Raw genomic sequence first — 24391 nt, forward strand, 5'->3', positions numbered from 1 at the left:
ATGCCTAGAGACCCTCTCTCTTACAGCCAGGAGTCAAGCAAGACATCTTGATGTTATCCTGGACTCGGATTACATTTCCACAGTCACATCAAATGAAGCACTTCTTCTGCTTTTTACCATTTAAAAAGACGACTAGTTTCAGAGGAATCATGGGTTGTTCTACTGGCCATCCCGAAGGTAAGAAGAAAACACAGTGATGCAGCATTTTGTTATCATGCAGCACAGACTGACAGGAGTAATCTCCTCCAGATAATGTGAGACTAGACTAGATTCTGACCACCTTAGAAAAAACATTCTTTTCCACACTGCCTACATCACTCCCTATTATTACCCCCTTTGTCAAATACTTGTTTCTGATTGGCCAATTACGGAAAAAGCAACTGTCTGATATTCCTCAAGAGATCTCAGTTGTTAAGAATAATTATCTGTCTTAAAGCAGATGGTTGCTACGGACACAGCTCTTATCACATACTCTGGAGGACTCACTGCAATCATATCAGTCTGCTGAGAGAAGTACGGTTATTTGACGTTGTTTACTCGGGAGAGAAGAGAAAGGAGAGGATAATAACTGACCGAAGAGGTTAGAAAATGTACAATCTGCAGCCTATGACAGAAGAATCTACAAAACTGAAGAGATTTGATTTTCTTGCGCTTCCGCTGATTCTCCTTTAACTCAGTTAGTTTTATATAATTGATATTTAATTACTTTTTATTCATTTATTATGAAGTTTATCTTAAATTGAACTGTAAGTCACTTTGAGTTGCTCACTGTATGAATGGCGTTCTATGAATAAACTTGCCATGCCTAAACGTAACTTCAGTTCCATATATAACTTAAAATCTAAATCATCTGCACATTCAGAAACGTCTTTATCTAATAAACACTTTTCCTAAGTTGCCCTTTCAAACTGGTAGATGTGAATGTGTATGAAAATAGCTAATGTGGGGAAACGGGGAAGTACTACGTTCAAATGAGATTATGAAGACATTATTGCAAATCTAGTCTTAGAAACTTCGAGGTTTGCAGGGACAATGGCAGCTACTGTACGTTTTCTTGATCATTCTTCACCCGTTGATCCTTTTTATAAGAGTTCTGGTCTGATAAACAAGTTGGATAACTTTTCTACAGAAGCCTGGAATTAAATAACAGATAACTTCACTCACTCTTGTAGCAGCACAATTAATACAAATATGTTGTACATACATGTTCTTTCTTTTTTACATTGAGGGTCAAACACTATGTTACATTCATACATCGCCTGTTTTGTTCGACATTTTGCTTCTCTCTGTTTACCAAACATTGATGTAAAGGATTGCTGTGCCTCAGTATCTAACTCAGAGGAAATTGGATCAGTTTTATTAATCCAATTTCAGGAGGCTGACAGAGAAGGATATTATTTCAGTCCCATGCAGTCTATGTATTTCATTGCACAACATGGTGTAATGAAGTTAAATCATCACAAAATGCTGCCGTGCAGTTTTCCTGTTTGGCATGTTTGAGCTGCTTAGGGAACTCGGTCACTTTGCAGACACATTTAGTCCACACACATAACACAGGACATGTGACTGGAAAAACAAAGAAAACAACTGAAAGCCCATGAAGGATCCAAAAGATATCATGTAAAACCTTTAAGAAATTCTTTAATGGGAAAGTTCTGAATACTCATTTAGGCTGTGAACATTGAGGTTTGTCATTTTTTAAAATTTCTAATAGATGAGTTTTTTTATACCAGTTAATAACAGTACAATCCTACACCCAAACACACAACATTTCCATTTTATTCACGTGTTCTTTTTTAATGGAACTAATAAAACAGACTAATTCTGTTTGTTTTGTTTGACTTAAATAGTATAAAAAAATAAATATCCAATAATTTTTTACTTTGTCTGACGATACCAAATACTAGTGCAACATTCAATTTGAAACAAAAAGTAGACACACAAAATAACAAAAAATGTATTAAGGAAGTTTAAACCACATGTTTTGTTTGTTAGTCGACTTTTTTGTGATATTTAATTTAGACTATTTTCAAATGTTAATTTTTTAAAGACCTACAAGGAGGTCTTCCTACAAAAGACTACGTTTAAAAAATAAACAATTCTACTCTCATATACATTGAAACACAAAAAAGCTATCGAGCATCCCTGTTCAAGCGTTAATATTTCAGTATAAAATAACATGGACTTGTCCACTTACTCATGGTGCAGTTTGTGGTGAAGTGGGGTTCGATGGTTGCTGCATCATCCTGTGGAATCCGTTGATCGTAGCTGGCTGAAACCCGAAAAGCTGATCCTCCGTGGGTCCCGAGGGTGAGGTGGACCACTGCCCAGCTGCCAAGGAGAGAAAGCAGGAGTAGGGTGAGTGCAAAGAGCAGACACCATGGCTGACATAAAAACCCACATCCTCTGTGGGGGTGGGGGGTAAGAGTTACACGGGCCTGCTCTGTCCTGGCTCCAGAGGTCTCTGAGGAGGGACTGTCCAGGGCTTCAGCTGAGGCTGACATTGGGGTTTCCTCATCCCCTTCCACTGTGGAAGGGTCCCTTTCTTCCTTTGTTTGTTGATGCATAGCCCCCCCGCCCCCCCACCGTTGAGCCCACCTCAGACTCTCTGGGTCAAGCAAAGATTTAAAGGTGGCCAGATGCCAGCTGGTGCCTCACTTGAGAGCTTAAGACAGGTGTGAAGTCAGGTAAGATTAAAAGCCACAACAGCAGGTGTGCGGTCAGGGACAACAACAGACACAGGTCAAGTTGTTGTTTGTCAGTGAGCTGCAGTCCTGCTCTGAATGCTGTGCTCTCTCAACCAGCGGCTGGCTTTGTATAGTTCAACTGGCCCTAATTTTATTAAGCAAATTGTGCTGATTTCTGTTTGGCTCAGAGCTCATCAACAATCTCTCTTCCTCTCTCTCTCTCTCCCTCTCTCTCTCTTTCCCCTCCTCCCTGTCTCTTGCCCATCCCTTTCTTTTAACCTATGAGCCACGACAACACATATAGTGATTACAGTAAACACAGTGAGTGATCCAAAGGCTAATCACGGTAACACAGGCATCATTGAACACTGCAGAACAACTTTGCTTTGCTGTTTTAAAAATGTAACTATTTGCTTCAATCCACTCCATCATGCAGTCTGCACATCTGCAGACAGTACATCATAGTTAAACAGCTGCTGTATTCCAAAACACACCTTATTTACTTATGGTGGAAACTGTTTTCAATTCCTAATAACAATAGACTCTATGGTATTTTGCACAATATGATCAACATAAAACATAATTTTCACACAGACAGGGTCTTCATACTTTAGCTATGAATTAGCTTAGGACCAGGTTGAGTTAGGATATGTCCAAAGCCTTTTTCATATATGCGCTTCTGACAATTTCATGACAAGGCTGCATCCTGAAATCTTCCTGAGTTGTGTGTCCACAGATACACCTTACAGCAGGCGGGGCAGGAGGGGTTAGGGGAGTCACAGGAGGCAGGACATGAGGGAGAAGGGATGGCGCTAACATGGCGGCTGAAGCAACAGTGTCCCATGTTACAATGAACAGTTTTTCCTTTTGTATCAATGCTATTTTTGGTTGAATGTGGGCTATTCAAATATCAATAATTCTCCAGAATATAACCTGCTGCATTCACACATCAGCTCACCCCAACTTCACACCGGAATTTTACAAGAGGGCTAAAATCGCTGCTCTGCAAGAACATTTTAAGAGTTTAATTGAAATGTTTAAGAATGCTGTCTTTAGCTTTTTGATGTTTGTTTATTTTAATTTATACTGTCGATAGATAAAATCTGGAAAAGGTGCAAAAGAAGAGCCAGCATTGAATCAACCTGATATTTAAAAAGACGTGCTCACAGTGGCAAATTCATAATTTAACTTTTCTTACTACTGCACTTGTATGCATCTTTTTAGCCACTTTCAGCCTATTTTTAATGTACAGATAGTGCATGGTATTGTTGCTCACTTCAGCTGCAAAAAAAAAGCTCAGACAAAGCTACTGGACTGTCGGGGCACCAAATGCAGCATAAAAAACATAAAAATAACTAACACCCTGACATTGGTAGAAAAATTAACATGTAGTAGCTATCAGCTTTATTTAGTAAAGACAACTAGAGTTAAAATGTATATCAAATGTATTTAAAGATTTCAAATTGGTAGTAGCATACATGACTCCAGTCTGGACTGTTTATATTACAAAGTAGCTGCAAACACATTACAATCTTTTGTCAAAGTTGTGTGTCTGGGATTCTCTGTTTCTGCCCCCAAATGTGCTGAATTGGATTACTTTATATTTCTGTAGGAAATTTATAAATGTATTGTTTTGAGACATTTTCAATAAATACACTATTTCCTGAGAGCCTCAAGGTTATAGAATGGTTTGAGCTCTGTATTGTTCTATTTATGTTTCACATCTTTACAGTTTGAATGAATAACTAAATGAGAAGCTATCCAACCACTTTCACACATTTTCAATGGTCTACATCCAACAGCCATTTGTGAATATGTTATTATCAGGGACAGCAGTAGGTCTTTACATTTTGATCATGACAACCCTGCTTGGAATAAAAAAAACAGTCTACAACCAAATGTATTTTGAGGTTTATTTGTATTTTTTGAGGTTAGAATAGTGCCAGAACACAGCAAACATAAAGTGGCACATGCACACACAAGCCCTCGCTCCACTAACAGGCTCTGAGCTTTTCTGATTTCCCAAATGTCTTTGCTCTGACTCAACAGGCTTTGCATTACTACCTCTGCAAGCTTCCCTTCTTATGTCTCTTTTTTATGTTGCCTTTCCCCTCTCCTTCATCCTCTCACTGCTCCCACCTTTTTCCACTCACTGAACCCTCCTCGCTTCATCTCCCTCTCTCTCTCTCTCTCTCTCTCTCTCTCTCTCTCTCTCTCTCTCTCGCTCGCTCTCTCTCTCTCTCTCTCTCTCTCTCTCTCTCTCCAGCCAGACGCTGCTCAGAGTGGAGGGAAAGTGTTGACCAGATGGGAAGTGATGTTATAGCAGCACAGAACGCTGTTAGGGAACAGCTTTGCGGTGTGGGGCCTGCTCCCTGCCATATCCCATAATAGAATTGAAATGAAGCCCTAGATAAGGGCTGCCACTGTCTCCTTGATAACCTTGAAATGATTTGCCGACTGAGTTGTATACATATGGTGCTGCTGAATTCACCACCCGGTAGGACGAGGGCCAAATTGAAAGATGGCCTCTCTCTAAAAGAGCACTCAGCATGATGATGGTGATGATGATGGAATTGTAATTGTAGAGGAATGTTTGTCTCTTTATGCACGAGAAGCACAAGCATGTGAACAGCAACACTCTGTTCTCTAAATAAAAGGGGCTGAAGGGGCTCTACATCTTCATAGTAAACAAAGGGAATCATAATAATCTATCATTTGAACTGCAAAAAAAATGTAAACAAAGGAAGTTGTGCTTGAAATATGCTCACTATACTGTGTGACATCAGATCTAAATGGATCAATGTAAACCTGCTCTCCTGGACTACTGACTTATTTTCATGTCTTATCAAGCTATGTGTGCACCGGCGCTCCCAGGACTGATTAACGGAGCAGCAGATCAGAGCACAGCTGCCAGGGCGCATCACTCAAATACTTAAACCTGATTAGCAGTATACCATGCAAGCCACAGCAGTCCTGAATAAAAAATAAAATAAGTCAAATGAATGATACAGACTCCATGTGCGGGAATTAGATATACATGACTAATCCGAATGTGGATGCTAACAATTCTCATTATGGTCCTTTGTTTGCTAACAGCCTGTTGGTTATTTAAAAATCATCTAACCTTTGTTCAGGCTGCTGTTTTGTGGAAGCCTTTCCCATGATGGGGATGTTTTTTCCCCCCTCTCTCAGCATAGGAAAACAAAACAAGCTCAGGCCGACTAATCTTTGCTGCCATTTGACAATTCTCGTTTCATAATGCTTTTCATTTATGCTCCCTCAGTGCTCTGCTCTGGCTAATGTAACTCTTTTAATTTTCATTCAGTGCGAGTGTTTGTTAGTGAGGATGGAGGCTGCTAATGTCCTAACCACATTAGAGCTTATTTTTTCTGGGCTCTGGTTTGCATTAGTAGTGAGTCTCATCCATCAAAACAAACAACACATGAAGGAGTGTGTTACATGTTCTTCAGAGTATTTGTGAGGCCTGGTTGGAAACATTGCAGTAGTCAGGGTAGTGCAGAAAGAAAGACTACTTTTATGTTGTTGTTGTTGTTGCTGCTCTGTTCATCTCTATCATTGTCTTTATTTCTGTCTCTCCCTCTCCCCTCTCCAATACTATCACAGTCGCAGCAGATGGCTGTTTAAGGTGAGTCTGGTTCTGCTCCAGGGTTCTACTTCTTGCCACTGATACTTCGTTAAATGTTGTGTACTCCTGTGCTCGTGGTGGAATAATGTTAGGTCTCTATAAACAATGTAACAACAAGTACGGTCTACAGCTGCTCTATTTGCAAAGTGTATTGACAAAACATGTATCAATTTGCACTATACAAATAAAAATGTAATGATTGTATTATATATAAATATACTGCTTCTCCGGTCTTCAAATAAATATCCTGCAAGTTTTCTTTTTCTTACATCAACAAGTCAAAAATCACCTGAAAACCTCAAAGTCAATGTCTTTCAAACAATTCTATTGCCTTTATTGTCTGGGTCTTTATGTCAAACTTTCAACACTAGATTTTTCTATGACAGATTTTAGCTGCTGAGCACAAATTGCAGTCATTCAGAAAGAATGAACATCCATTTTTCTTCAATTTTTCTGTTTATGAAAGAACTTAAATTGCATGAATACTATAATTTTGTTTTATAAATGTGATAAAAAAACCTAACCTGCAAGGTAAATGTAAAGCAGTAGTTCAGTGATAGTAGCGTTGCCAGTTTCCAAAAAACAAGGCTCTGCACGTTAAGAAAACAAAAAACAAGATGTCTGTGTAGGTTCTCAATCATCCAGGTCAAGGTAATTTCAGGGCTTGATCCAAAGGAAACTGGACTTGGTTGAAGATCTTGAAGACATTTCACCTCTCCTTCTTTCAATTCAGTTCTGAAGAAGCTTTTCAGAGGAGAGGTGAGAAGTGAGAAGATGGATTAAGCTTCGAATGGACAGCAACTATGTTTTTTTTTCTATTATATAGAAAATAGTAGAAGAAGCATTGCAGGGTTTGGGGTATGTTTTGAACACATCACCTACATTTGATCATTTGAAAAGGACCTTTTATCTGCACTGTGTGAGTAGCTACAGACTAGTTTGATTAGTATCTTCCAGATTTTTCTGTGAGCTTCATTAGCCACTATTGGGATGTCAGAAAGTAGATCTCGTTTTTTATAATGAATTCAGTGTTGCACACTATCTGTCAGCAAAGCTCAACCCACTGTCTATGGAAGAAGGGCAGTAATCAGTCAAAATAAATGGAAGTGCTTCAGGAAGTGGGCCTTTAATTATTGTTAAAAATTCATATTAAAGGAGGGTTTCAGTTTAAGTGAGGCTCGCTAAAGGCTCAGGGTTACAGAGACTGTGGTTGTGCTTATGCTGTTTTTTATTTCTGTTTGTATAAATAAGGCTGAAATTGTGTTTTTCCAAATTAAATCAGTCAAAATGGATTTGAGATGTGGCTGAATGTGCCAAAAAATAATTGCAAATAGACATGTTGTTAAATGAATCTGTTTTGAGTCCAATATCTGAAAGACACACAACAAAGTTTATGAATTTTAAGGCCTACAATATCTTCCTTGTGTCAAAGAAATGGGGCTCTGTAAAACACACCCTGGTGGTGCTGTGTCAAAACCACTTGACCTATAATGGGCCTGGTCTCAACAAAAATAGTTTTTTGGTAGTGAAAAAGCCATTTGAGTGACACCATCTCGCCTTGGTGCATGTAATGGAAAAGGTTTTCAATCACGCCCAAAGTCCAAGTTACCTGTTGAATGCATCAAACAGCAATAAAACTAAAGGAGGGGAGCATTGAAATAGAAACTGCTTTACATGGTAATGGAATTTTTTACCCCAAAGAGAAAATCGCTACAGGTTTCGATCATGCTGGCTGTTTGAGATCGAACAGGGTTTTATCATAGCGAGTAGGTGAAATTGATCAAAAATGATGTTGGAATGCTGCAAACGATACATCTTCATAGAGGCCACAGGGGTTAAAAAGTTAGGAATGTGTGTGTATGCACTCAGGGGCGGAGGAGGGGGGGATGCTGTCATTGCTGCTGGATCCGGAGCTCTTCTTAAGTCACATTGATTTTGACTGTCAAATGGCGCAATGCACAACAGGCGTAAGCCAATATGTCAAGGGAAGTGCTGATTAGATTGAACGGCCTGACATGGCCCGGCTGAATGAATGCCACTTCCCCCAAACTAAACAGGACACATTTGAATGCTATCTGCTGAGAGCTAAATCTTTTGCACCATGCATCTGGAGTGAATGAGGGGGGTGGGGGGGGGGGGGGGGGGGAAGGTGGGCTTGTAGTAGGGACATGTTTTTTGGCCAGAATTAGTGTTTGTCTGGTAAATGTGGATTAAATAAGATTAGCAGATCATTTTCCAACAAGTTTTTGTCGCAAGGAGAAATCCCTTTACAAAACATTCTGACATATCAACATGGTTTGATCTCATCACACACATGCCTCACAGACACCGAACAACTACATTTTCATTATGACAATTTGTGAACACAATAAAGTGGTGAAAAGCAGTTTAGCCCACAGTTATCATGAAGCTTTTTACAATATTCTGCTGACTTAAACTTGGGACGGCACTCAAGGCGAGCATTAGCCGTTGTTCATCCCCATGAGTCACACCTGAATACAGCTATCTTGCATTTCTGTGCTAAATATTCTGTGACCGAAAAATGAACAATCTGCCAAGAGCAAATACAGAGGATGAAAGCAACGCCAGCTGAATAAACAAACCCAGATGAAAGACACGATACAAGTGAGGCCACCAGGGACTCATGTCTATGTGGTAGTTGTACATGGCCTTAAGTCTGTGAAGCAAAGCCGGGTGTGAACCTACACCAAGTAGTAAATCACTAGTGCCTATTGGGAGACAAATCTACCAAATTATAAACACTCAGGATGTGACTCTTATCTAGACATCTAGACATGCAAGAACAAGTCCTATATAAAGCTGTTTGCACATTTCATTACAGAGGCAAATAAAATGTAAATTATGAATGTAATATCAGGCCTAATGTTTCCACTGCTCAACTAGAATTCAATAAATAAGTGCTGCCGAAAACAATCTAAAAATACTGGCTTGGGTTTCAGTACAACAAATGACTAAATTTAATAAAACAAGGCCTTAGGCGTCTATATTTCAAACTCATTTTGATCACTTTGAAGAGATCTGTTTTAACTTTAGCCGTACAGTATGTGGTCCAGATCCGGTTAATCAGCCACAATACATTATAAATGTGAGAAAACAAAACATAAAATAAATGAATTGGAATTGTTTTCATGTCCATTAACTGAGATAATTCCTATGTTATACAAGAATAATAAAACATTAATGATTATATATTTTATCGACAGTTCTGAGACATCCCAAACAGAATTATTTCAATGTTGCACTTACAACAACTTCTGTGTCAGTGACATAACAACGATTAAAATATTAAAATAGAGGCACCAAGGAGATTATATGTTAAGTCAACATATTGGTTTATATCCTTTTTTAATTTTTAGCTGTAACTACAGGAAAGAATGTTGATCAGGCATTAGCTCTACATGATTGCGCCTCGTGATTATTCATGAATAGAATCAAATTCCTCACGACCGATGCTGAATCAAGCAGCAGCCATTGTTCTAACACTCATGATTATACATAGTAATGTCTTTTATACTTGGACCAGTTCATGTAACATGTCTCCAAATGAATTGCCCCCCGGGGACAAATAAAGTTTTTTTGAATTAAATTGAATTGAATCTAGTTAGTATCTTTGATCAACCAAATCTACCAAAGCTGGTGATTTTTCCTTCATAAAATAAAGCAACTGACTGACCTGCTGCGAAACTTGTAAACCATAGACATTAAATATGAAAACATAATGTCTGTTTTATCTAATACAAGTATTATTTATAAAATGAAGCAGTGGTTCACAAGCGCAATTGATCAAAGAAAGAGTTGTAAGCTAATACAACTCCCTTCTTTTCAGCTGCTTAATCCAAAGCTGTTTCAGAAAATGGAAATTTGGATGCTGACCACTTTCCCACTCTGTTACCCCACATCCTCAAATTCCCGGCCGCTTTCCACAACCAAACTCTAAGGGCTCCTTCTCACATCATAGTATTCATTTTAGTTTATCTGTGGGTCTTCCAGATATAAACACCATGAATATTAAGTAACCTTTCAACCCAGTCCGATGCCCCTCTCCCCAAACAAAACTAAACTGAATACTTTTCTCTTTTTCCTTTTTCACCTTTTATGCACTTGTACACTGCAATTGTGTGAGACAGCTTTTTAATTGATTTAAATTGAAATGCTAAACATTAACCTGAATATGAAATAAAAATGTAATAAAATTCTTCTTCAAGTTATAAGGAGGTCAAACTGACATGAAATAAAAAGGCTATGATCCAAAGCTATGAAGACTTTGTAAGAGGAATTAAGAAAGTGGTCGTGAAGGCTATGCTTAGAGTGATGGAAAGATATGGCGGAGACGTCTGAGAGCTGTAAATGAAGGCAATGCATCAAAGGAGTGTTAAAATAAAACTCCCCATATCCATTTTGTGAGCTTTCTTTCCACAGTGCTGTAAGTTTTGCTAATAGATTTTGCTAATGTGATCTCAGTAAGTGTTATATCGGATCTGATGTTCATTGCTTGAGAAAGTCCTATAATGAAATGAGGTCTTGGGTTTCTACCGCTGAACATTACATATAGAATAAACTTTGTAAGAGGGAGAATGTGACAATGGGTAGGGGCTAAGAAGAAGCACTGACACAACTTTGGAAATTAAAAATGGATCCAAATGCAATGAGCCAAAACCATCTACAGGCACGGGTGATATAAGAGAAGCAAAATAACTTTACACAATTCCATGCGGGATGTTTTTTGCTTACAGTTTAAATAATGATCAAAAAAAGTTGGGTATCAGGGAACATATACCAGATATGATCATGTTCAAGGGTCCTATTAGGCCTGTGTGATATGAGGGAAAAAAAACTGAATATGGGATAACATACAACACACTATATGAAGTCTGACAAACAAAAAAACTTGTAAAACATTAGCTATAACTCAAAATGTCTATTTCCTGTTCTCCATGTGTACATAATGCCTGTGTGTGCAACACGTCCCTCCTGAATCCAAATAAACCCAAAAGCATTTTTACCAATAAATAAGCACCAATTCATCATCTGAGAGTAGCTCATAGCTAGCTTGAGTTTCATTTGACGACATCAAAATGTAAGTGTGAAAACATGGCTGCCTGATCTCCATCCAATGGGTAAACTCCATGCATGGTGAGAAGCAAACCATAGTGTGTTTGTATAAAATGATGTTCCTGTTTACTTGATAAATTGGAACCATTGTAATGTTTTTATTGTCATCGGTCATATCACAATAATGATGGAATTGCATTTAATTGCACAGCCCTAGTCCCCAGGGCAACCAATCAAACTCAACACATAACGATTTCAATGTTTGAAGAAGAAGAGCGGGTATGGATAAGGACTGTCCGAGAAATCTATGTATGAGCAGGACTGGGCATAACTACTGATTGGCAGGTTGCTTCAGTGGATTGCCCTTCTATATCTTGATATCATTCACTAACATTTGCATTCTTTAGTAACAACTTAAAAGTATCCGATATCTGAAAAAAACTGCATTAAATAGAGAAAGAAAGAAAGAAAAAAAGAAACTCAGAAAACAAGGGGCAGGCTGGCCATCTGGAGGATCTGGAGTTTTAACGTTGGCCCATCAATGTGTGGGCCGGCAACACACACACACAAAATAAACAAATGTCGCATTCTGTTTGATTCTGTATTAGCCTGGCCAGCTGGCTGCATACAAGTGTGTATGATGTTTTTTTTTTTTTTTTTAAATGAGCCGCCATAAATGTATCAGATATATCTTTTTTTAAACCAACTTTAATATTCGGGGATATACATAGAGTTGATTCAGATAGTTTAATACTTTTCTGAATCACTTTTTCTGTATCTGTGTCTCTAAAAGAGTCTACATGAGGTCATCTGTAATCTAACCTCTGCGATCTGATAACACAAATGTCTCACAGTGGGTAACCCTCTCAGTTATCCTCAGAAGCCTGTGTATCACTACCCAGCCAGCCATCGAGGGAGAGCCCCCCTTGGCCTCCCATAAAAAAGGGGATTGACTCTGTGTCACTTGACATTCAAGATAAGCCTCTTACTCACTTTATGCAAGGTGGGAACTTCAGAAGTGACACCAACCTCACATGTTATCAGTGAACAGGGGTTAGAGGATAACTAACCTTGAGTTCTTAAAAAGTCCTTTAGTGTCTCACAGTGGGGCTGTACAGACTTCTATATACTGCCAGATAAGCTATCAGAGAGACCGGCTGTCTACACAGGAGGTGTCCACACTCAGGACAGTACACCAGGGAGGCCTCACAGACATAGAATTTAAAGAAGTCAGCAGGGTTTATTCTGTCTTTAGATCCCTAAAAATGGCCGCAGATTGTGTCCTTTCCTTTGGTGAATGGACATACCATCCTACGTGGTTCAGTAAAGGCCACATTAATCATGACACAACTCAGCTGAAATGGAACTGATGGGCTCACCATTATTTAGCTTAGCCCATGACACAAACAACTGATGTAAAGTCAGAGGTGTCAGCACTTCTGCTTTTTAGTCGGTGACCAATGAAAGTAGCTTCTTTAATCATAGATAAAGTCAGTCCAAGAACAGATTACATCTCCCAACCCCTGATGCATAATACGAAGGAAAACAACTCTCGCTTTGTGTTTTAGTGCACTTACTGATTCAAGTATTGGCATCAGGAAGGAAATGTACTGGGAAAAAAGATCAACCTATATAAAGGCATATCTTTATAAGTAGTAGACAGTATTTTACAATCAGCATGCACAAGGTGATGGCTCTAAATTTGTAATTTGAAAAATAGTTTGGCACATTTCACTGATTGGCATTAAAGTCCCCACTAACAACTCCAAACTAATTGTGGAATTACAAATGACAAATCAAACTGCTAGCATATTATGTCCAATTATTTTTGCATCATTGGTGTTACACTAGATTGGATCCAGAATATGAGACGAGACAGCAAAGAGAAATGATGAGTGATGCTTTGTCCCTCTGGAAAACATGGGAACTACATTTTATTATCTTAAAGGGGACATGAACATGGTCCTGCTGGCCTTCAATGATTTTATTTTGAAAATGCTGTGATCATCTAGAGACACTGATCATCATGTTGGACAAATTACAAGATTTATGGTAATTTGCTTGAGCTCTCACAGTTATTAAATATTAGAAACAGAATTTCTTGCCTTGAGCCAGGTGTAGACCTGAGGATGTTTTAAGGCTATTCCGCCCTGTTAGCATTTTCCCTTGGACCATGTTACTTTGCTTATGATAATCCCCAACTCATGGGCATAAAAAAAGTCAATTTATCAGAGATATTTATGGAAAAATGTAAGAAATAACTGAGGTGTATTTGATAATTATGTAAAACTGTTGCATGAATAGCCACAGAAGCATTAATTTTGACCGGAAGTTTCATGAAGCAACAGGAAATAAAAGTTGGATTCTGGTGCTTGCGGCTGTTCTATTAAAAAATATCAAGCCAACATTCAAGACAAAATAAAGTCATATGGGGGATGCTGGCTTGACAATTTTATAATCTTTTGGAGCACATTATGGTCAATGGTTTCTGTTTCTTGAGTTGAGCTTGTTATTAACTGCCTAAAAGTTCATAAACTTCAATAAACTGAAGTCAATTATGGAATTATGGCTTCAAAATTGAGCCCAATCTGAGGATTCACGATAGAAAGTTTAACTTTCTGTGGCTAAAATATATGTTTTCTAAATCATGGAGAACATAATATTAAGTCACAAACAAGTAGTAGTAGTTGAATAGTAAGTGGTGACAAAAATATTGCAAAAAAATTACCACCGATTTAAAAGCAGCAACCCATTTGACACATCATTCTCAACATTTACTGAAAAATGTTATTTGTTGTTACTCACACTGAATGCAGCAGTCACATATTCACATAACAGAATCTCACAAACAACCGACAGTGAAAGAATCAAAACAAAACCCTATTGCTTATGTGCGAAATACTACTGTATTCTCTAGGAACATCATGTAATTTACGGTAGAAGACAGTGACAGCTATCCCAACCTGTAATTCATCACTCTAGCTGCTCATTCTCTGTCTTTTTCAGCTCCGTCATCTAATTTCATCTCCTTAGTTTCCTCCATTATCTCTGCTGTAGTCTGTTATACTGTTTCATTCCCTCGATCATGCTTAGTCTCTCCTGTTGACTCTTTGGGTCTTGTGTTATCCCCCTACACCACTACTGTCTGAATAATTCAGAGGTTACGACTCCACAGTTGCCGTGCCGTCTAATGGAATTGCTCTGATTGAAACATCACTGCAGTTGTGAGGTGGGAAATAACCCAACCGGGGAATGTAAAGAGGAATTGGAACACAGGCTCACCCCTAAGTCATCTTCACACAAACAAATACAAAGTACCATTTTGTTCAAATCTGGAATGTATGTCTGAGATACTATAGTGAGTCTGGACTTAAAGCTGATGTACCATTTATTAACCCTGTCAATAATGTGCTTTAAGCTGCACATCTGTGACATCTGACCGTCAGCTCATTTGTGTTTTCTTCCAGTCAATATCAGATTAAACTGTCCAATTTAATGGGGTTCCTTCTGTACCTTACATGGCACATAAAGCATGGCGGTCTCCTATAAATTACTTATTTCAGTGATGAAAGGGTAGCCTCTTTGACGTAAACTGCTACACTATTACAAAGATGAAAGGCATGGGGGGAGAGATCACATGGCTCCTTGCACTTTTTAATTATGACCCAAATTCAATTACTTTGCAACCTCATACTTTACAGAGCCACAGGAAATCACTCCAATTAAGTGACAGCACTTGTGATTAAAAAATGTTCACTTTGGAACATAAAAAATGCTGCTTTTAGAGCCTAGAAGGAAACGCTTGATGGCTCAAGATAACAGGAAACCTCTACTCTCTCCTAACTGACTAATGGATCATGTGCGTCACCAGACTGCGTCACATGTATGAATATCATGTGTGACACAAAGCTCAGTCTGCACCAGCACATGAGACAGATCTAGTGCTGGGCAACAAACTGCACACAATCTAAATTGTAAAGAAAATCCACATATAAGATTACTCAGCAAAATCCTTGACATCCTATGGAGTAATGGGTGACAAACAATCTGTCTTTTTCCAGGGAAGGAAGCAAGAAAAGTCGTCACTTCTTGGATCTGTCTCCTCGTCTTGATGTAGACAGCCTTGGAGCACCAACAGTCCACTAATCAGCCTGCAGGAAGATGAATGCTAAGATGCCTGCAGCCCTAAGGGGGGCTGCACTGCTGAGATATTAATGTTGTAATCGACACTGTCGCAGCTGACACTGAGGAAAACAAACACACATATGGGACAAGGCCAAGGGAACTCTGAGCCTATAACATTCACGATAAAGATCAAGATCCCCTTAGAACTAACAATTGGACAAGGATTTAATAAAAAGTTTTGAGCAGTAGCCAACTACAGAGCCCTGATTTAACCAGGAGGTACAAGATAAGAGTGAAGGCCGGGCCTTTTGAGCCTAAATCAGAAAACTCGCTGTCTTTTAATCTGGCTAGATCACCATGGTAACTTACTAATGACCTGGTCAGGCCCAGGTTATATTCAGAGTTTCAATACAATTCAATACTTTATTGTCCCTGGAGGGAAATTTGTTCTCACAGCTTTGCACAGTTGGTCCACATGAAGAGAAACATATAACAGCATGTAGAAACACATGAGAAAGAAGGGGCTGGTCAGCGTGGAAGCATGTTTAGGACTTCAATCGCTGAGGAGACAGAGCTCTGTTGGAAGCGTGCCCTCTTCCAGGTCAGATGGAAGAAAAGAAAAGAGTGGAATGAGTGGGTGACGGGGGTCCTGGGCTGTGGGTGAGTGCTCTGTGGTTGAGCTGTGAGAGGTTTTGGGTAGACAGGCCTCTGATTTTCAAAGTAATATTTTTGATACGTGTGAGTTCATTGAGCATGTTCATGTGTTTTATTGATCATCTCTAATTATTACCCAAGGAATTTTAGGCCTTATATGTCCTCAGCTGATGCAATATGTTCATGAAAACGATGTGAATGCTAATGTTTGTGTCATGTTTGTAATGCTGAGTTGTAAAGAAAAATAAATGCAAAGTTATTTTCTCCAGCGTCCCTCTCCTTCTGTGCAGCAGCAGCAGAGTTGTTTTTTTATATCCCCATCTTTTAAAAAATACATCTTTCTTGTCATTATTTAAGAAGCAGACAGCCAGTGATGGTTTCTTTTTGTGTGTGGAAGAAGCATCAGTAAACCCCCTTTCATGTGAGCACACTCAAAGCCTGAAGCGGAGAGCCTGAGTTAACAGAGAAAAGTTCATGACCTACAGCTTCAGGCTTTGTCGAGCCGGCTTACTCAAAGAAAGTCTGAGTATGTTGAACTCTCTTTGTGGGTTGCCCCTAGAAACCACTTGAAGATCATTGTTTGATAATCATATAATAAAGTCTTAATGAGACATATTTTCCCTTCTGTTAATCAGACTGTGAAGCACTCGATGTTGTGTTTGAAACGACTGTTATAGCTCATATTAAAGTACATGCACAGACACTGGTTCAAATAGAGGATATGAAGCAGATTTCACCTTGTTGTTTGGGGTATTTAAATAACAGAATGTATAATTATGCAGTATTGCTAATAATAGATGCTTATGTAGGTTAAAGTTGCAAGAATAAATTGTTTTATCAAATGGGAGAGTAAATATGTTTTCTAGGTTTTAGTTAATCACTACTGTGTCTTTAAGCATGGGTATTTCATTAAAAGGAAGAGCAAAGAACAGTTATTTGAAGTCGGCTGTATAATTTTCCATATATGTGCATTTTTTTTCCACTCCCAGGCTAAAATTATTCAGCTCCTTTTATTTAACCTCAAATGCTAACTGTGTATTAAAAAAGGAATATGTAAGTGGTATTTACTGGAAGACCTAAGGCCTGGAGTTGAGTTAAAGGAATGTTTTCCATGTTTGAATAGGAAGCACGAGGGAATGGATGTTTGGCTTGGAATGCAGAAATCAATGTGAATACGATATGATTTGCTTTTAGCGTGGAATGCGAGCTAACTCAACATTAGTAGGGACTTGAAGAAGGAGTGCATCTCCTGGGGTTAAAAAAAGAGTGTTCCTTTTCTTTGACATTCAGCCTGAGTGTACATTTGGTATCAACTACAAGTACAAAGATTCATGCTTGAGCTGAAAGATAAATACTTTATAAAGCATTAAGCCCTGTGTGCTTCAGGGAGGCTGTGACCTTAGTTTAAACCAAAGGCTTGTTAAAGGTCTTTCAAATATGTGAACATTTTCCTTTTCAAGTACATATGTTTCTAGGGTTTAGAAAGTGTGTATGATTTCAGCTTTTCCACTGTACAGGTAAGGGGGCTACAAGGAAAAACTTTGGGAACCAATCTAAATAGCCCATTTCAAGGCTTTATATGCAACTTTTCACACTTAAATGTAATATAAATCAAGTATATGCTCTGAAAATAACTCTGTGAGTCATGACTGTCTACAATGGGTGTAACACCCGAGTCCCACTGTCTGTGATGTTTTCAGAGTTTTCAGAGTCCTATCTTCAGTTTGTTTACATCGCCGGGACAGGGACTCCTCCCCTTGTGTATAAAACTTGTTTAATTGAGGGACTAGAGAAAAGAAGAATAACATACTGTACTCACTGATTAACTGTGTTTCTAGATCGCTAGCATTAGCATGCTAACACAACAATGCAGCGCAAGTTGTTTTGGTTTCATTCTGGTGCTCAAGGGCGACATCTGCTGGATCAAATAAATGCCATATAAAGCCTTTAAGGTCTTAAAAGGCACAGTATTGTATCCTTTTATTTAGCTGTATAATGAATTGGAAACCAATATATCTCATTTTGAATCATAGCCTATCACACATTTTTCACAATACATTGCCTTAACTAATAATGTGACAAAACAAAGCTTTTAAAGAACCAAAAACAAACAAATAAGCACCATATAAATAAAACACAATATTTTGTTCTAGCAGTATTCATGTACTGCTAGAACAATGGCTGCTGCTTGATTCAGCGTCAAGTTGATTCTATTCATGAATAATCACACGAGGCACAATCATGTAGAGCTAATGCCTGATCAAATACCTCCTTGCTCCTGTGGGTGCAATCTTATAGTTTATGCACAAGTCCCTGTTAATGCTTACATATTTCATAGGGTAATGACTGAATTGTTCCACAAAACATCCTTTTATGCAGTTCATGAAAAAAACAATTAATGACAGTGAGTAACTCCCTGAGCACTATATTATTTTAACTGATCCGATGCTGCATCACTAGAACATGTCCAATGTGTGCCAGTAAACAGACACACTTTGTTTGTGACCACTCAAGCTTACAATGACAATGAGCATGTCATTAACTCAAGACAGCTAATGTTTTTTCATGGATGCTTGATCTGTGCTCTTTGTGTTTCTCTAGCTCTGACATTCATATTAAAACACATCTTTTATTAGGCCTGTCCAAAACTAGTAAAGCAAAGTAATGGATTTGGTAAAATGATTTTGTCATGGGTTATTCTTCTACTATCCAGCTGTTTTGTTGCACCAATAAGGCCCAATCTTTTGGTTGATTAAATCTCTGCAGCCAATTTAAAGGCAGCGGGACCATTATGTTTGTTCCAATTATGGCTCCAATTTGAGGGATGTGCAGCACATTACGAAAACAGCGCCCAATTACACTCACCTCATGTGGGTACCATGATTAAATTTTGTGCAACAAGGGGGCTGCTGCTTGATGACGCATACAAGTACTGCACGAGTCATCTCCCGCTTTCCAACATTTTTTTCCAACATCAGAGTCTTAAGTAGTGCAGCAGTGATGAACATGAAGTGGAAGAGCAGCCGACCTACATGAATAAACTCTATGACTTTATAGACTTTTTATTTGGTGTGCAAGCGCTGACCTTGTTGCTCCCTGCAGCATAAAGTAAAGTTCAGCTCGGCGGTCACAGAGTCACTCCTTCTTAGTGACATTAACCAACTCTGTCACGGGGGAAACTAAGACTATGAGCCAGAGGGTGAAGTCTGGAAACCTCCAGAATGACACCGAGCAAAGAGCAATCAATGCTACACAAGATTACCATAAAACTGACAACAAACCATATTGGAAAATTAATTGACAGATTCAGAAATCTGCACACTTTCAAGCTCTATTAACGACATATGTAAAAGTTTCTTCTCATCAAAAACTGAATATTAAAACACACAAACAAAGAATATGTTTGTACTACAAACACATCCTACAATCATAATGCAGCAGCTGCGGATAATAAGGCTATAGAGAAGGAATAATCACTTTAATTGGCCCTGTCCTTGGACAAACAATCCGCTCTCCCTCACATACTTTGGTCCCCTGTGGATTAATTTAACACAACTGAAGATACATTGAGCCTTCTTTTAGTGTCATCACAATAATAAATGTTCCCCACTTTCAAGATACTGTAAAAGAAACACATTGGTTTCTATAAGACTGGAAATAGATAAGGATCGTCAAGGATGATAAATATCTGCAGCAAATCTACAGAAACCAAAGGTTCTTCATTTTGATGACTTCCTGACATTTTCCTCTAGTGCCACTTTAGGTATGAGGTCTTAAAAGTACTTTACTTTTAAATCACATTACCTGAAAGACACTAAGCTTTAAGACAGCAGCAGCACAGAGGAAGTGAGAGCATAACAGATAAAACAGTGGCCCAGTGTACCCTAGTGTTCATTTCATAAAGGAGAAGTCTGCATGAGAGGATTTTTGTTGTCCTGCAGCGTAAGTAAGGATCTGGCTAAGGTCTGGAACACATATGAAGAATATAATAATAACAATGTTTTTTAATAATCACAGAAATATAAGTGCATATCACACGAGAGGGAATGATGTTGATCTGTGATTATCTGCAGTCGATGACATATGGTACACCCAAAGCTCGAGTCTTATATTGATTCTAAACATCTGTTCAATGACCAAATTATATATTTTTTAAAAGTTGAGAAAAAAAAACATAATAAATTCTAATTTTTTGCTCCACCAAATCAACTACTTCCACATCTTAACCTGTTGCCTGTGACCTCGTGCTTAAGACTTAATCACAGCAGTGCTGATGTAGAGCACTTCACTCCTTCTCTGGCAAAACTGCTTAGTTATCTGTTATCAATTTTTTTAAGTCACTTGTAACTACAAAAATGATCACTCTGCATATTTTCCTTTCAATTTAAAACAATTTGTGCACATCACTGCACATGAAATATGTTGACAGGGCTGCTATAAAAAGGGGGCTGGAGGCAGATTTGCTGTATATTTATATGTAGACAAATGCGTTTCCATGCAGGCTGGTCTCATTGGGAGAGGCTGTATGCTGCAATACAGCACGCAGTTTTGTTACATTCAATCTGCAATTTTTTTTTATACTTTCCAGTTATGGACACTTTGGGAAATCATGTTTTGACTGTGCAGAATAAAAATAAATAAATGCACGGAAGATGATAATGAAATGGTTTATATTATAGATTTTCTCAATGGACTGTATGGATTGTATGTATAGTTCTTATTCTTTTTAATAATTTCTGCAATTCTGGGCAGAACTGCAAACATGCAGACGGTAATGACAGAGTGAAATGAAAAGTATGTTATAAACAGACCGGGATTGGTTTTTATTTCATTATCTTCCTGTAGAAGGGTCTGTGTGGTAAAACTAATTTAATTACTGGCCTGAGTGAGATTTTCATGTAATAAGGGGAGTTCCACAACATTATTTTTAAGCCTCATTTCTGTCAGAAAGGTCAGGGGTGGAAAAAGTTTTGAACAGTGATGGGTGAAGTAGTTCAGATTCTACCAGCATTTTAACGTACTGCGAGCAATAACAGATGTGAAAACAGTGTCACTTAATACTGATGCCTCTTTGTAAAATACAGGAACAAATGAGACTATCTGTGAGAAGATACACTTTTTCAATATAGTGATATTTTAAGTCCCTGTCATGTCATCATCAGGCAGGATTCCGACAGATCAATTTGCAACACCAAACAAACCCACAAACCTATGATAACGTTTCTCTTGAGACAGTTTAAAGTGAGTAGAATAATAAACAATTAAAAGGAAAAATGAGGATCATTTTAGTGAGAGAATTATGCATGAATGTACATGAATGAATGCATGAATGTGTGCATGAAAGATGCCTCAGCAAAGAGGCACGATCACTGACTGAAAAGCAATTTGGGGGAAAGAAAATCCTGAATTTACACTCTTCTCCTGTTTTATTTCGATACATTGTGACCCGTGGCTGTGTACGCTCCATTAAGGGCAGGGGACTTTACTAAACAACTGGCTTTACAGTATGTAACAGGCGAGCTGGCCCTACTGAGCTATTCTTTTGCTGTTGGATCATTATTTGAAAAAGAAAAGAGAATGTGGCAGATTTAAAATAAGCATTGAAAAGCATCATGAGGTACGGCTTTTGCCCACAGGCATGCTAAAATCAGCACAAAATAAAAATCTTTTTATTAAAAGAGGTTTTTTTTTGTAAATTTAAGGTTGGCTAATTCCTAAAAAAGTTATGGGTATTAAATACTAAAGTTAATTAATATTAAAAATGACAGTTCAGAGGATGAGTAAGACAACAGTCAGATTGTTCTGGAGAGAAAGAGCAGAGAGCATGCTTTTTATGCCTGTACAGTCCTGTAAATAGCGATCTTGAATAACACCTCTGCTGTGTTCCATCAAATCACCCTGTGTGTCTCTGGGCTCGTTCTCATTCTACAGAATGAAACCTCCGTCTTTCAAATGCAAAGAAACTGGGCCAGGGTGACTGACGTGAAGCACAGTGAAAATGAAAACCTTGCTGTGAATAGGGAGTGAAAAACGATGGAAACTTTATGTAACTAGGGAGAAGATGAACCAGTCCTCAAACAGTTCTATTTTGTCCTAGCCTTTCTCATAACAAATAAAGGCGAGATGGTTTTCCAATACTAATTCGTCTCATGCGCATGCAAGACCAGAGAGAATCTGAGTTTAAACCCAGAACACAAGATATGCAATAATGTGGACCAGTTTGCCTTCCTTCATCATTAAAGTGTGTGCACGTTTGTGTGTCTGAGTACATGCACACACGTGAGCCGTAATGTTTTCCTGGAAGTTAATGATGAGAAATCTGAAACCTTTTCGGGGCATTTCAAAGTTCAAAAATGTTTTCTCTCAACAACAGAAACAGACCATTCTTCTTTTTGAAAACACCCACTTAGTTTCAGGAAGAAGTCTGGTAAAATAATTGTCCATCAAGAAAGGAAGATTTCAGCAGGGGTTGCTGAATGTTCCCATTATCAAACAAGCAGGAGAGATTGTAACTGACCTGAGTGCAAAACTAATCCAGCAGAGTTTTAATTATCTTTTTTCAGGTGCTGAGAGTGTGTTTGTTGTGCACTTCTTTAAAGTTTTTCATTCCATCAGATTCTTCTAACTGTCTTTGTAGCAAAAAAAAGATGCAATTCTCATTATTAAGTTGTGTAACTATCTGTGCTGGTTAAAAATCAGTTTACAGAGAGATTTTCAACACCCTCCATCACAAACGATTACAAGATGTTCTGAAAGGAAAAGATGAGCTGTTTGTAAAGTCTTGGTCACCTTTTCTAGATTATTTACCTGCAGACCTTAAAAAAGTGCTCTTAATGGGTAAGCATTTTTCAGAGTGGAAAAGACCCTTCTCATAACTCTTCATGTGGGATGCATAACATGGTGAGGCTGCTGAGGACTGGTTATCCTACACTTTTGTCTACATACGGTGGGCTGGAAGCCATTTTCTTTTCTTTTCTTTTTTTTTCTGAATTCATATGATACATTTATGTTATTGTAGTTGTTTTTTAATTTAAGTCTGATATCTCTTTTATTATCATTATTATTATTTCCTTTCGTGTATATACATGTATATGTGCAAGAGTGTAAGAGCATGTAAATCTACATATATATAGGTTTTTTTAGTTTCTTTTTTACATTGTTATTTTTTTTTTTTAATTTATTGTTCATTTGTTTTCTATATTATTCTGTAATTATTTTTGTTTAGTCGAATATACTGTCTGGTCACTTGGGGTGGGGGGGTATTGTGTGTTGTATTGAAATTTTCAATAAAGAGTATTAAAAATGTATTTATTTTTTTAAATCAGTAGAAACCTTTTTTAATACTTTCTTACAGCTCTGCAGATCAGAGAGGTGAAACTGTTACCACTCAGTCACATAATGTCTTCAGCGGCTCTAGAGGATTTTTGATAAGTCTAAGGCAATAACCCGGATGATGCACAGCAATGAAACCTCTGTTTGAAAGACATGACCATTCACCAGAAAGGGAGACTGCAACAAAGTAGTGGAGACCCCAGTGTTGTTTGAGCTTGACCTTAAAGTAAGGGCATATCTTGGTTTTTCCTGCAACAACTAGTCAGCATTTCTTAGATATCTAGCTCACCAACACGATACCATGAAAGTCTAAACAGACTAAAACATTCTATGAACAAATAGTATCCATATCAGCTTGCAATTCTCGAGCCATTTAAACAAAGACTTCTGAAATGCTGCTGGCTTTAGGTTTGTGTTGTTCAGGTTTAAACACTCCTAAGTTGATTAGTAATGTAGGAGGCAACAATGATATTGGTACCATTAACTGTACAAAGAAGACGAGATATAGTCTTTTGGCAACAAAAATGAAGTTAATGCGGCTTAGTCTTAAACCTGCATCTGTTCTAATGGCCTTGACTTGAGCTTTTACAAAAAATGTCATTGATAGAAGCAGAACAGAAAATAAACCTAGTTCTTGTGGGGTTGATTTACACAGAAATGTTTTTCTAAGAAGTTTATGTTCTGAATAACTAGTTTTAACTTTACAGTATTTTTCTGCTTTCCGTGTCCATTTTTTTTGGTTAAAAAAAAATATCTAAGAAGGAGACGGCCAAAGTACTGAAACAGAGGCTTTTAAACTGGAGAAGTAATATCCAATGGGTGACGTCACTGTGATAAGCTAAACTTTTTCATTACAGTCATTCACAGGCACCCA

General features: G+C 38.1%; 1 protein-coding gene across 2 annotated transcripts in view; it reads right to left on the bottom strand.

The window, feature by feature from the left end:
- Positions 1-24391, bottom strand: part of alk (ALK receptor tyrosine kinase) — a 385940-nt gene that overhangs the window by 90063 nt on the left and 271486 nt on the right. For both annotated transcript variants that reach the window (XM_061062375.1, XM_061062374.1), the window contains exon 5: positions 2198-2331. In XM_061062375.1, coding sequence (XP_060918358.1) covers positions 2198-2331 — 134 coding nt within the window. The remainder of the gene's footprint in view (positions 1-2197; positions 2332-24391) is intronic.

The sequence above is a fragment of the Labrus mixtus genome, chromosome 18 (genome assembly GCF_963584025.1).
Source record: "Labrus mixtus chromosome 18, fLabMix1.1, whole genome shotgun sequence".
Lineage (NCBI taxonomy): Eukaryota > Metazoa > Chordata > Actinopteri > Labriformes > Labridae > Labrus > Labrus mixtus.